This window comes from Heterocephalus glaber, unplaced genomic scaffold (genome assembly GCF_053883595.1).
Source record: "Heterocephalus glaber isolate CG9 unplaced genomic scaffold, H.glaber_assembly_v1.0 deba00001447, whole genome shotgun sequence".
Taxonomy (NCBI): domain Eukaryota; kingdom Metazoa; phylum Chordata; class Mammalia; order Rodentia; family Bathyergidae; genus Heterocephalus; species Heterocephalus glaber.
In genome coordinates, this window is record NW_028258299.1 from 6,972,602 (window position 1) to 6,987,810 (window position 15,209).

Here is a 15,209-nt window from a genome sequence, read left to right on the forward strand (position 1 = left end):
TCAAGGGAACAGAGCCGAGCTGCGTGGGGAGAGCTCAGCAGGGACGGGCCTCCTGCCCGTCACAGCCACTCACCATTCCCCCAAGGCTTCCAGGCAGCGCATGCGGCCCAGCACCAGCTCCGGGTCATCCTTGTTGGTGTCCATCTTCTTGTCATAGGCTACAAGAGCATCCTCCCACTCGTGCAGTTTCTCATACCACGTGGCCTGGATCTCCTGCCGGGTGGGAAAGAAAGAGGTCTGCTGTGAGGCACGCAGAGTAAGGGTCACGCTGTAAATCCACACTCCTTTCCTAAGTGCTGTGCTGTTTACATGACGTTTCACCTGTCATAGTGTCTGGGATTGGGACTGAATTAAAAAGAATTCAGGGCTGGGGATTTAGCCCAGTGGTGCCAACACTTGCCTCAAAAGCACAAGGTCCTGAGTTTGATCCCGGGTACCAAAAAAAAAGAACTTCAGGGCTGGGATGTAGCTTGGTGGTAGAGTACTTGCCTGGCATGTACAAAGGCCCTAGGTTCTACCTCTAGTACTCCAAAAATCAAAACAAAATAAAACAAAGACTTTCAGACAATCTGGAGGCAAGCTGTTTGGTGGAAGTGGAAATGCTCGTTTCTTGGTGTGCTGATGGAACCACCCCAGATCCTGGGACCCTGTGAGGGTGCCCTTTGGCCATGTTCTATCCCCGTCACTTTCTACCCAGCTATAAAGGTCGCCAGAACTTCAGCACGTGTGGACACGAGGACAGGAAAATCAATAAGGGACTATGGGACCTAGCAGAGCTCCTCCAAAAGCGCAAGGGCCCTGATGCTCTGCTACATGGCAGGGATGGTAGCTGATTTCCTGATGGGGCCAGGAAGACCAGGCCACATCTGCACATTTGCTGGAGGGAAATAACTCTTCTAAAAGCTTTTGATTCTCTGCATTCTTAATGCATTTTTTAAGGAAATAATAATTTAAAATATGATAGAACACTACCACTTAAAATTCTCTGGCAAACCTTTCCTTCTTCCTAGTCTCCTGTCCAATGTAGCACTTGGCATCTTTACCACTGTCGGGGCCAAAGGAGGGATTCCATCGTGCTGGCAAACACAGTGCCACGCTGATGGCAAGTGTCGTCCACGTGAGGAAGAGGTGCCAGTCTGGGAGTCAGAGAGCAGGACTCTCCACATGACCTGAAAATGGTTTATGTGCTTTCTGTCTGCCTTCTGTCTGGGGTTCTTCATCAGCTCAGTAAGTGGCTACTTCTCCACCAGCCAGGGAAGTGGCTCTCCAAGGAGTCTTTTAAAACAACAAAATAATTCCAAGGTGGAATTTGTGTGACATATGCAGAGCCCACGTTAGTTTACCCTCCTCCCCTTCCTGATGGTTGTGTGGCATATTCGCTAACAACAGCTCTGCTGGGCCTGGAAGAACGTTCCCTTCCAAACCTCGGTGAGGTCACTTCTCCTGCAGATTGTTAACCTGCACGTCCTTCTAGTTAGTAGTGCCAGTTCCCTTTGCTGCCCTGCACTGACTGCAGCCACCGCAGCCTTCCCCCAGTGCCGCAGGGGTTGGCCAAAAATAGGCCTGCCTGGCTCTATGTGAGGTAAAGAATCTAGGCTTCATTTTCTAAGCCTGCCTAAAATAATGTCTCTCTATTATGCTGAAATATGAAGGAGAAAATTTAGAAAACAAAGAGGGAAAATGGAAGACTCTCAGATGAAAAGCAGCACTGGTGAACTTCCCATGTTGCACTTCTACACAAGCAGCCAGAGACTAATGTGGGTACACAGTGAACCAGCACAAAATAGAGGGAGCAACACAAGGGGCAGGTCAAGGAGGGGGCAGGATATTTTGAACTGCAATGGACTGCAGAAACTATAAGGTTTAAGCAATGAATTACACAAAATTCTAATGAGATTGCTGTTACATAAATTGTGCTGAGAAAGTACATGCTCAGCCAAGAAAAAGCAAACCATTGTCAAGCTTAATATGATTCAGCCACCTAAATATAACAGAAAATCCACCATGGGTTAGCAATAATCCCAGAGCTAATGGCCACCTTTAGAAGCTGAAGTCGGAGGAACTTTCATTTGAGCCTGGCACTCTGAGAGAGTGCTGAGGTATAAACCATCTGCTGGCAGATCACCTACCACCAGATGTGTGTGTAGTCTTCATTTCAATCAGCACTCATTGGGGTCTGAGCTCTAAGGACATCAAAACAGAGTACAGTCTGGTCTGTGTGGGCTCCTCTAAGTGCCCTCTCGGGCCTACTTTCTGCCCTCTGCAACAGGGTCTGTGGCAAAGACGGATAAGATGTAGTTCTGTTCTTTCATCGTTTGGAGAGATGCTGTCTTAATCTAGCTACAGGTAATGTATAAAAATGGCACAAGGTTACCTTGGAAGTTTCAGTCTAATTTATTAGCCCTTGCATGAAGCAAAATGCTAGGCAATCATATAAAAGCCCACGAAGTGTTCACGCTTTTCTTAATTCTAGTTCTCTGGCTCTTTTTTTTTTTTTGGTACCGGGGATCGAACTCGGGACCTTCCACTTGCATGGCAAGCACCGGAACCACTGTGCTAAATTCCTGGCCCTCTGGCTCTTGATTAAGGCAAGTCAACAGAAGTGACTGGCTCTTCATTAAATACATGGACATCAAATATACAGAAGCATCTCGACCTTCCAGGAATTCAATGCTAAGTTGGTTGAGTTGATCTTTATATATTTTGGGATAATCAAAGCACCCTCTCATCCCAAAGAGTAAGGGGAATATTTTCCTAGTAGGATGAAGATGGCACCAGATAAACAGCTATGTTGGGCTGGGGATTTAGCTCAGTGGTTCTGGTGCCTGCCTTGAAAGCACAAGGTCCTGAGTTTGATCCCCGGTACCAAAACCAAACAAACAAACAGCTATTTAAACAATAATGAAATAGAAGGGTGGGGGATTTAGCTCAGTGGTTCCACCACCTGCCTCGAAAGGCCAAGGTTCCAAGTCTGATCCCTGGTACCAAAAAATAAAACAAAAAAAAAAACACCCCAACAACAACCCCCCAAAAAAGAAGAAAATCTCTCAGTATCAGATATAAATTAGAGTATGCACTTTTCCTGGAGAATTGCTCATGGTCTCCTCCAAATGCCTACTCAGTGCTAGCCATGAACCAGATCCCACATGATCTGCCACAGATGCCACTACTAACTCAGGTCAGGTTAAATGCTGGCTCTGACACCAGACTGCCTGGGTCCAAGTCTTGGTGACGCCATTTATTGGCTCTGTCAGCTTAGACAGGTTCCTAACCTGCTGGGACCACAGTCACTTCCTCTGTAAAATGGGACAACATCCCAGCACTCAGGAGGCTGAGGCAGGAGGATTGTTGTGAGTTCAAGGTCAGCCTGGAATACACAGTGAGACCCTGTCTCAAAAAAAAAAGGAACAACACAGTATGGTAGCTACTTCATCCTGTCACCTTGAGGACTGAATCAGGTGAAGTAAACAGGCACTTAGGGAAGGGCCAGGCGTATTCTGAGAGCTTGATGAATAGCAGCAATTACTGTTTATTAGAGTCTGCCCTCCTGCTTGTATGTTCAGGGTGCACATAGTCCCTACAGCCATTGTCTTCTTTCACCCTTAAGATACAGGCAAGTCAGCATTAGTTTGTTACAAACTGGGAAAAAACACAGAGAGGGAAGTAACTTTCTCAAAGTTAAGGAGTGTCTGTCTGGCCAGGTCTCTCTTCTGAAAGGAAAATGAGGCACTTACCAGCTCTCCAAAGTGTTTCATGGCATATTCTAACACCCCGGCGGCAGCCTCGGGCTGCTGTAGCTTATTATTAATGCTGAGGAAACAAAAGGAAGAAGCGGTTACACTCAAGGTGCCTGAGGGTGGGCTGTGTGGCAGTCATTTGTGGTCAGGGCTCATAGCACACCAGGACAAGGTCTTGGGGATGCAGGGGCAGCATGAATTAGCTATCATCATGCGGAGAACTGAGCGCAAATGATTTCATTTGAGAAAAGGGTTTTGATCCCCTCCCCTAGTTTTGGGAACAGTAAAGTAAATACAGTATTTGGTGCTCTGAGGTCCTTCTTCTACCAAGTACAGACCCGTTTCTTCTCAGATGCTCCCAGACAGGCAACACATGTCTGTCCATCCATTCTTCCTTCCTTTTTTCTTGACACATGCAAGGCAAGTGCTCTACCACTGTGGTACATCCCCCAGCCCCATGTGTCCTTTTTTAAAAACTAGAAACCCTGGACCCAAAACCATCCCCGCTGTAGTGCATGGCAATATGAGATCCAAATGAACTTATAATCCATAATTCTTCTCATGAGTTGTCTTCAACTAAAGAGCTGGACTGTAAGCTCACAGAAGTAGCATGAGGCTGGGCCATGCATGTCAATGAAGCGACCCTGGGGCCATGGCTGTGCAGCCAGGATGACTGCTCCCCTGGCAGAGCTCAATGCCTTCAAATTCAGATGGCCCCTTAGTCCCTCTCTAGGACCACTCACTCCCTCTGCAGGGGGCTGTTAAGGGACAGCACACATTCCTCGGGCTGGCCTCTGGCATACAGGTGCTGTTCACTGGGACACTCTGCTTTGCTGATGTCCCCTGCAAGCTGCATGGGGCCTATGGGGTTGGAGGACTATGACCACTCAGGGTAGCTGGGCAGTGTCACTGAAGGCCTAGTGCCTGGAGGTGATCAATCAGAGGTGACAGGAGGACCCGAAAGTGGGAGAGCGGTGGGGCTTAGACCCTTCCCTTGCTCTGACAGGAACCTGTGCAACTAAAGCCAACACTAAAAACAGCCTGAGTTATGGAAGGTAGGGAAAAGGGCAGAATGAAAGCGCAGGCTTGAGAGTCACACGACAACTGTGATTGAAACTGTTCACTGGGAGGGGGCACACCAAAAATGTGACACGCCAACTTGGGGATCTAGGCTGATTTAATGAGCAAGGATCCAGTCTGTTGCCCTGAGTACAGTCTATTTGAAGTTAATTAATTTTTAAGTCATTTTGGGAAATTCCAGGATTTGGGTTCAATGTGGTAATATGGGGAAAGACTGCTGTTATAAATATTATTTTAAAAAATCCAATTCCACCACATTTTTTCTAGTAAAATTGAGCAGGAGCTGCCCAGAAATCTCATGAACTAGGGATGTTAACATTTGTGAAAGTAATAATCCAATGGCTCATGTCTACAAAGCACATTTCAAACAATCTTTCCAAGATGTCACTCCTTTGGCCTCATGGATCCTTGAGTGAGGCAGGAAAGGTAAATCGACGTACCTTACTAATGGGGAAACTGAGGCCCAGGAAGGACAGTGACTTTCCCCACGGCCACAGTGAGCTGAGATGGGCCCCATATCTGGAGCTACAGTGTCTCTGTTAAGAAGTGGGAGGTGACGTGGCTTTGGGTTTGGAGTCACAAGAGCTGAGCCTGCATTTCTGGAGGTGGAACGTTGCTGTTTATAAACCAGTCACCTCTTTCGAGTTTTAAATTCCTCATCTATAAAATATGGCTAACACCACCTCCTTAAGGGAACTAAAAGGAACAATGGATACCCACTCGGTCAGCAGATCCTTTATCTTTTTGTCCAAGGGGAAGGAAATACATACACCTACAGTTGAGTCTTAAGCCAGCCACAGGAGTCGAATCTTCCTGAACAGGCTGTTGGAACATCAAGGGCCAGGCTCTGCAGCCAGTGGTGAAAGTCTCGGTACAAAGTCCCCTTCCTTTGCTTACAGCAGTATACAGGTGACCTCACGGGGGAACTGACTGAGCGCACCCACCGGTACATTTGGTACTGGTCCTAAGCAAGGCATCAAACAGGAATGTTCTGTTGTAGAACTCAAGTATTAAAAATCTCAAAAGGAAACTGTAGCATCACAGTTTTCTTGAAGGTTTTTCTAAGCTGAGAATGAAAAGCAAATTTAAAGTGACAAACTCCACCATGTGTTCACTGTGAATCTGGTTCTGTAGCCTGCTTACATGGGGTGGGGTGAACTGTATTGATAATTAACATTACTAGGAATGGATTTGTCATTAGCTAGTTCCTTGAACCCAAATAAAGATTTTGAAAGCATGAGAAAATGGAAAAAAGAAAGCCAACACATAGTTTATGTAACATGTAATCATATATCCTCTGAACTCTATTCAGTAGACTCTTGGGATGGCCTTCATAGTATTCTATTGTTGTGGGAGAATAAAACTGTTCTGATGAGGAAGATAAAGTACTCTTTGCCTGGCCAGAAGAAAGGAACTCTAAGAAACAGACATAAAAATAAATTCTAACAACTATCTTCCAACCTTATGTTTTGGAACATACTCTATTTCCAAGAACAAAATATAAACATTACCAAAGCTTGACTCATTTTGAGGATAAAACAACATAAAACTAAAACCAGATAAAAGACTCTTCCCAATCTACTATCATAAATTATGGATAAAAGACAATTTAACAACCGATTAAAATTAGGAAGTAGTGATTTGAGATCTCAAAGGAGAAATCCAAATTTTACTATACTACTACCATGGCTTTGATACGTTTCCTCTGAGGACAGACCAGCACAGCACTGCAAATTAAAAATGAAACCTCAGCTGGGCATGGTGGTACTGCCCGTAATCCCAGACGAGGCAGGGGGATCACACGTTTGCTAGCAGCCTGGGCTACAGTGAGTTCCAGGGCAACCTGAACTACAGAGTGAGACCCTGTCTCAAAATACAAAAACCTCATAATATATTCCCGAGTTCTCCTAGAGAAAGTCCAAATACACCATCTTTATAACACCTCCCTTGGAGTGTGCAGAGGCAGCGAGGCTGCAGCAAGCTCTGTATGAAGGCAAGGGAGCAGCAGGCTGGGACAGTGATGGGGCCTACTGAGGAGGCCTGTGGGGACTGCTTCAAACCTGGAGGTCATCTTGAGACCCATGATCAGCTCCTGTCTAACAATAAGGACAGCCACTGAGAAATTGCGACTCTGACTACGCAGACTAAAACATCCCACAGAGAATGAGTGAGCTCAGTGTGAGAAATTAAATTCTTGGTCTTGGATTTGAGGGCCTGAAGGAAAAAACAATTCTCACCTATCAAGACCCCGTCCTCTTGTTTGGGACCTTAATGTTTCCTTCTGGCTCTCCATACTGGGAGGCAAAGAAGGATAACAAGATACAAGGAAAAGGGGTATACGTGCTGTATGTGGCCAGCACTGTGCTCACTGCTCATAATTAGAATCTCAGCCACAGGAAGTAGATATGTTACTAACATTCCTACTTTACATGCTAAGAAAGTAGGTCACAGGCTGTTAATGCCATTAAAATCTTACTATTTAAAAAGTATCTGAAATAATAACGAAGGGCATACAGTAAGCTCTTAGCTCTCTACTCTGGGCATGAGTGGGCACCCAGTAAATAAGCTGTGAATGGGTGAATGAAAGTCATGGGGGCGGGGGGACCCTTTCATGTAGTCAATAACTTGCAGTGTAGGAGAAAGGCATCCTCCGGGCCTTCATTTTAACTTCCTCACTGACACCGTGGCTAACCCTCCCCTTGCACCCCAGATCCCACCTCACATTTCCTATTTCCTTTCCGATGCTCCTAATGTAGCCCCCCCCACCACCACTGCATGCCACCTCTGCTGCCATCTGCTGCCAGGCTTTGAAAGTTCAGGCTGCAAAGTGCGGGATAAACTCTGCTCTGGAAATGCAGGAGCGTGTATGAAGTCCCCTGTCTCCTGTCTATCTGGGTGACAAGGCGAGCATTTGAAATATTCCCCTTTTAAACTCAGTTGTGGTTTATGAGACTGAAGGGAGGCTGTATGTTCGGTATGTGTGAAGAAGTCACCTTTTCTCACAGACCCCTTAATGAGAAACTCATCTTATGGGGCAGCAGGGAGCTGTAGAAACACTCCCCGTGCACCCCTCTGCCTTTCCCTATTAATACTGGAGGCTTTCAGAGGACAAGCTGCTCAAAGCCCCCGCCAGCAGTGCAGGAGCACTACAAACCAGACCCCATCACTGGTTTGGTGAAAAAGACCAGACGAGAAACATGTTTAGAGACCAGGCATAGGCAGCTCCAAAGCCCAACGACAGAGTACAGAAATGATACATGCCACCCAGACTGCCCGTTTCCACTCCCCCTGTGCTGGGGCCAGAAGGAGAAGAGAACAGCAATGCAGGACTTTATTCACCTATAATCTTATGTGGCTATGAATCTGCAGAGCAAACAAAAACTGACTGAAGAGGAGACGATGAAGAAACATGGAACGGCGAATTAGGAATTCAGCAGGGGAAGAAGCACATTCATCTGCCCGGAGATGACTGTGACGATTTGCAGTCCTAGGGACTGAACCCAGGGCCTTTGTATTAAACTACACCCACCCTCTTTTTATTTTGAAACAGGATCTCACTAAGTTGCTAAATTGCTCAGACTGGGCTCAAACTTTTGATCCTCCTGTTTCAGCCTCCCAGAGCTCTGGATTACAGGTGTTTACCACCACGCCCGGCTCCAAGATTAAATTTTTATCTTAGAAGGCTGAGTTGAAGAGCTGAAAACTAGGAAAATTCTTGCAACTAAGGAAAACACTTTCTTTCTTTTTTTTTGGTACCGGGTATCGAACTCGGGTCCTTGTGCTTGCGCAGCAGGCAGTGAAACCACAGAGCTAAATCCTCGGCCCCAGGAAAACACTTTTTAAAGTTGAGCAGAATTAATGAGTAACAATAAAGCGGTGCCTCAACGCCCTCACAGACAAAGCAGATTACGGTGAGCACCTTTCTCCTCAGTACTCAGAAGTCTGCTTCTGGCAGTGGGGAGGGTGCAGGCCGTGTAAGTGGCTCAGATATGTGGTGGTGGTGAGTGCCCTGTGGAGACCGGCAGCTGAGGAGCAGTGCTGGGAGCGGGACCTGCTGGCTCTTGTGATCCTCCACCCCAGCTGTCCTTTGGTGCTCTGCACAGGCAGGTGGGGACCAGCCTCACACAGCAGGAAGAGACTGGCTGGGACGGCCAGTCATGAACTGTGCTGACCCTCAGCACAGCAGTCCAAACACCATTCCCGACATCTGGGGGACACTGCTGTCCCCAGAAGGGCTTCCTTGCTCACGGCTCCCCAGACTCTGGACAGTGGCCAACACCTCAGTCACTGGCTGGGTGGCTCCTCCCCTGTGGCCTGTTTAGTTACTGCCCTCATCTCAGCCTCAGCGACCTCCAGGCAGTTAAGAGCAAACTGGCACAAGGTCTGTCACCCTGAGCCCCAGCCAGCCACAAGGTCCCCTGGCCATCAGCCCAACAAGGAGCAGCATGCTACATCTGGACAGGGCTCGGCTTTCCTAGCGCTCCCTCCCATCAGCAACTGATGAGAACATTCCCCAACAGCTTCTGGTTTCCCGCATGGCACTGGGCCTTCTTCCTCGGGTGTTTTCCTAGTGCAGCCACTGTCTGCACTTCCTTTGGCTCCCTATCCAGGAAGAACTCTCTGCATTCCCTTGGCACTTCGCTGGTGACACTTGCACCACAGCTGACTGGGACTGTGGCAGGTCTGAACGGGGCGTTCTGATCAGCCATGATGAGATCTCACAGGACACTGCTTTGGGTCCTCACCACTGTGTCAGGCAGCGCTCATTTCCTTTACAGAACGGGAGCCACTTCAGATCCCTGTCACTTTCCCGGCACCAAAGCTTAGCTCTGTGTCCAATGCATGATTGAAAACAGAAGCGTCCGATGCCCTTACAGAACCCAGATGACCCGGGGTTGCCCTGATGTATTCATCAGGCAGCTTGTCTTGAAGTCAGGAACACCAGGGTATGGCAATCTCTTTTTTTTTTAAAGTAGGAATTTTATTGAGGGAGAGACAGCTCCTAAGAGGGAAAGGAGGGGACCTGGAAAGCGGGTTGCCCAGCAATCTCTTTTTGAACAGGGTAATTCAATAGGAGGACAGCAGTGAAGACAGGAGGCAAAGTGAGAACATCTGAAAAGTGAATGGAGGAAGGTGGGCAGGCTGTTTGAATGCAGGCAGGAGGAAGAGTAAGAGGGAGGCCAGAGGGCCTGAGTTACCTGCTGGAAAGCCAGAGTAAGACGAGCAGAACAGCACCCAGGCCTGGCAGCAGCAAAACTTAGGGAAAGTGGCTTTAGTCCTTTTCTACACACTAAGAAAGAGAAGGCTGGCCCCATTATGAGGTTTAAAACTGGAGCTCTTGGGACCTAAGGCACCAAGATAAAAAACATTTGGTGCAAGAGAGGTGGCTGCCTTTGGACACTCCAAACAGGTTCCTGATGTCTCAGTCCCAACGTGGCTTAAAAGAAAGAGCTCCTACTGTGTCCTCTTCCTTCCCTTTAGGCACAATTTCAGTAGCATCCATCACAAGATTTAGAGGACATGCTAAATCCGTACTAGAGAAGGTGTGAGCCCTTAAAGAATAAAAAAGGTGGTATACAAACTACCTAAATTAAAAGAGGGAAAAAATCCTATCTTTTCGAGACTGGTAAGGAAAGTTTATCTTCTTTTTTTTTCATTTTTATTTTTTTTTAGATAAAGCCTTTTATTTCTTCTTTTTTTTTAAATTAAGAAAAATCTAGGGCTGGGCATGGTGGTGGATGCCTGTAATCCCAGCTACTTGGGAAGCTAAAGCAAGAGGATCACAATTTCAAGGCCAGACCGGGCAACTTAGCAAGACCCTGGCTCAAAATAAAAACAAAAATAAAACAGGGTTGGGAATATAGCTCAGAGGTAGAGAGCCTACCCAGCATGTGTGATACTGTGGGTTTGATCCCCCGTATTTTTAAAAAAAGGAATTCACTATAATATAACCTTAATTTCCAAATCATTCTACCCGGTCATACACTGTATAATTAAACACATATTTGGTACCTGGTGGTGAACACAGCACAGTTTTACTTTCTCCTTTTTCACCTAACACAGGCGCTGTCCACTTTACCCAGGGCCTCCCTGATGTAACTGAATGGCTGTGAAGTGTGAGCAGCGCTTGCTGGCGACCAGGCCGCAGGGGTGCTGCTCACGAGCTCCCGATCTGTGCTGTCTGCTCTGTGAGTGACCTGTCCCGTGCCAGTTTAGAGTGGGCCCAGGGCAGCACCCGGCATGAAGCAGGGAGGCGCACAGGCCCGGTGTCAAAGCCCACGGTCTGTGCTGGCCTGGTTTCCCGCCGAGGGACCTGTCAGGGGAGTGTTGTAAAAATGATGAAAGGCTGTCACATTTCCAAGGCTCTGGCTGATTTAGGAAGCAGTATCGGCAGGTGGATCGCTCCCAGCATGGCAGCCGGTTAATTACTTACAACTTTATCTTTCTTGTCAACACTTCTTGACAAACTGGCCATTATCTTTTTATTCTAAACACTTAGCACTGCTCCTTTTCTGGTGATGCCTGGAGGTTTTTCTCCCTCTTGCTTCTCTGCATCCAGAGTGGAATGAAGAGTGCTGGGAGAGACTATTAGAAAGGAGATGCTGTCAGGAAAATGAATAAAAGGGGCGAGGGCTGACAGACTCAACCCAAAGCTAATTTCATCTACCTTAACTCAAAGCAGAATGGGTATTTTGGGTAAAATCCTCATTTCTTGGCTCCTGAATTTTTAAGAGCTTTGACTCAGTCAATTATGTGGATGAAGCTGAGAAACAAAACTGAAGTGAGCTGGCACCAAGTGGAGTGGCAGCTTCCAGCTCTCCACAGCTAAGTGTATAAGAAGATGTGAGCTGGCCCTCCTCTCTGTGAAGTGGTAGGGCCACGATGTACAAATGCTGATGCCCACTCTGGGAGCGGAGGACAGAAAAATTATGCCTCCTTCTTGGTGAGCAAAAAGCTTATGGCAGAGAAGTATGGCACTCTAATTAGATTTCCAGGATTCATGGGCAATGAGATATCCAGAAGGACGTTGGGGAGACACGTGGTGTCACCACTGACACACTGCATTGTCACTGGGATGAATGTCAGAGGTGGCCAGGAGGCAGAGCCCAGCACTTGCTGTGTCTCACAGATTCTAAGATGCACACTCTTCATTCTTTAACATCCCTAAAGTTAGGATGCAGCATTCAATGGAGGGCTGCAAAGCTCTCTAACAGTTTCACCGCCAGCTGCTTCTTCCACCTCCCCCAGTACTTCATAAAAATCAAAGGAGTTCCTCTAACTCACCATAAGAGCAGTCCCTCTCAATTTTTTTTTTGGGGGGGGACACAAGGTCTTGCTATGTAGCCTAGGCTGGCCTCGAATGCACAGAGATGCTCCTGGCTCAGCCTCCCAAGTGCTGGGATGACAGGCGTGCGCCACCAGGCCCGGCTCAGTCCCACTAAATCTTAGGGCATTCCTGAGGATGTGCTAGACATGGAGGAAGAGTGGAGGTTTACCACTGACAACAGCAGCTTTTCCCTTTGACGTGGCCCTGCACCACTCAGACCACCGGCCCTTCTGGCTCCTTCTGGGCCGCTTTCTGCCCGGCACGCTCCAAAGGCGCACTCAGGAAGTTATGCTCTCCGAATGGCTGAGATTTGATGGGTGTATGGGGCTGAGCCTAACAGGGCACGGAGGCACAAGATAGCCAGAGACAACCCGGGCTCATGCTGTCACCTCACAGTGCGCTCCGCCCTCCCACTCATGGCTCCATAGGGCTCTAGTTTTGGCACTGGGGACCAAACCCATGCCAAGCCCACGCGCTACCCCAGAGCCCCAGCCCAGCCCAGCCCTTCGTGGGGCCTTTCTACAGGGACACAGGTTCCTAGAGGCCCCTCTGCAGACAGCTGGACCCAGGGGTAGGAATGCGCTCGGCGGGGAGCAAACTCTCACCTTTCTGGACTGAGTACGTTTTCTTCCAGCAGAGGCATAGAAGAGGACAGGACTGCATGCCTTTTCTGGAAGCCAGGAAACAACTGTACTTCCCAGCAGCACAAATGGCCAGCTGGGACGCATGTGTTTCCAATGAAGACACAGAGAGGACCCGTTCGCCCGTCTCACCCCTCGCCCACACTGGGAAGCCCAGCCACCCTTGTTGCTCAGGCATGACTGACACGGAGCCTCTAACATTCTCTCTTTTTTTGGTACTGGGGATTGAACTCAGGACCTTGTTCTTTCGAGGCAGGTGCCGGAACCACTGAGTTAAATCCCTGGCCCGCCTCTGACGTTCTTAAAGAATGACAGGCCTGTTTTCCAGCTTGCGAGGCCTCAGTCAGAGCAGAGGTCCAGTCCGAAGAGAAGCCCTGCAGGTCTCGGGGAGGCCAGGGCACAGACCTGTGATCATATTGTGGAACCTGTAATAGAGAGTTCTTGTCTTTAGCTAAGAGTGATTTACTGAAATTGCAATGTAATGGGCATCTGATTCCCCTTTAGGCCAGACAAGATGTGTAAGGTCCTGGGATAAATTATGGGCAACACAGCTGCCTAGGGAGAAGGCTGCTTTATGGGGAAATGTCACTTTCTTTGTCCTTTCTTCAACATTAGCAGCTGCGTATGGACCCCAGGGCTGATGCGGGCTGAAGTAATCAGATATGCCACAAACAGAAGCCTCCAGAATAAGCAGGAGCGGGCTCGACCCTCCCCAAAATGCTTTGGGGTCCTCCCGATAATCTTCATGAGTAAGGACAGAGGAGTGGGGCCAAGTTAGTGACTTAACAAGAGGGCTAAGCAGATGATCTCAAATCTTCCTGTTCTCACTTTCTTTGATTCCATGACTAATACCAAAAGAACAGTGGAGTTAAAGCAGGAAGGAACATGATGACTACCATGATAAAATACTGGAAATTACCATGGAGAGAGGCTTTAAGTCTCCAGAATAGATATCTGGAGGAAGAAAACTTTCCATTTGGAGTTCAGTTTTCATTCAATCAGTTCCAGGGAAGTATTTCAACTCGGGCTGTGTGCTGAGTGCCAGATGGAGTGCATCGGTAAGCAGATGGGGCCTGTGCTTTGATGGGGCTTGTAGGTTAGAGATGAGGATACACACAAGGGGAATAAACCAAAAACCGTAAACAGCACTTAAAATAATAAGGTGGGGATTTATTTTAGGATGAGGGGCCAGGAAAGACTTTTCCTTTGAGATGAAAACTGTACACTAAATGATAATTCTTGGGGCCGGGGATTTAGCTCAGTGGTTCTGGTGCCTGCCGCGCAAGCACCAAGTCCCAAGTTCGATCCCTGGTACCAAAAGAAAAAGAACAACAATAAATGATAATTCTTGCTCTTTGGTGGACATCAACTACATTTTGGATCCTAGTACTGTGTTTAATACATATCTATTTTTAAAATTGCAATACCAGAGGCTTTGCACATGCCAGGAAAATGCTCCATCACAGGGCTACATTTCCAGCCCCTTTAAAAATTTTATTTTGAGACAATTAAGTTGCCCAAGCTGGCCTTGAACTTGCAATCCTCCCACCTCAGACTCCAGTGTAGCTGGGATTACTGGCCCGCACCACCATTCGCAGCTTGTATCATCTGTTGGTAAGCGGACCTCTGAACTAGTGTAACACCTACACGGAAAGCATACGCCTAAGTTTTCAGCTCTCATCACCGTGAAGTGAAGACACCCTTGGGGCTGGAACCACCACCCAGACCCAGAGACAGGCACAGCACACTGCCAGCCCCCAGGAGCTCCACAGCCTCCTCTTGACCCTGCTCCCTCCTCGTCCCTAGGGGTAACAGCCCTCTGCCTTTATTTTCTTTGAAACAAGGTCTCACTGTGTAGCCCAGGCTGGCCTTGAACTCCCAGCAACCCTCCTGCCTCAGCCTCCCAAGTTCTGGGATTACGAGAATGCACTTCCATGCCCCTTCCCTCTGACTTCTAATACGGTTAGTTTGGTTGGTTTTTGAACTTTATACAAACACTCAACATTATGCTCAGCAGGCACATGTATTTTATTGCATGCCACAGTAGTTTTTCCTTTCTACTGCTCAATAGTATTCCATGGCGTGAATATACAACTTACCTATCTAACTGCTGCTGGGTGTTTGGATCGTTTCCAGCACCCCACTATTATGACTGGTGTTACTATAAGCATACCTGCCTTTAGAGCATGTGAACTCACAGTTCTTGGTGAGAAGATACCTGGAAGCAGAACTGCTGATTTACCTAACCTTCTCTCCATCCTACAGGTTATGTTCAGCTCTATAAGGCATTCACAAGTTGTTCTCTGAACTGGTTTTACCGCTGACATTTCCACATGAAATGTACATGAAAACCCCACTTGTTTCATGGCACTGTGAATATTTTGTATTTTCAGTCTTCCCCATTTATAGCATCTTATTATGATT

The 15,209-nt window shown here is 47.6% G+C and overlaps 1 protein-coding gene across 1 annotated transcript in view; it reads right to left on the reverse strand.

Annotated features, from left to right (window-relative positions):
* The window catches only part of Mtor (mechanistic target of rapamycin kinase), a 128,132-nt gene that overhangs the window by 45,364 nt on the left and 67,559 nt on the right, over positions 1 to 15,209 (reverse strand). The window contains exons 29-30 of the mRNA XM_004863584.4: positions 3,735 to 3,810; positions 74 to 213 (exon numbers count right to left, since the gene is read on the reverse strand). Of these exons, the coding sequence (XP_004863641.1) occupies positions 74 to 213; positions 3,735 to 3,810 (216 nt within the window). The remainder of the gene's footprint in view (positions 1 to 73; positions 214 to 3,734; positions 3,811 to 15,209) is intronic.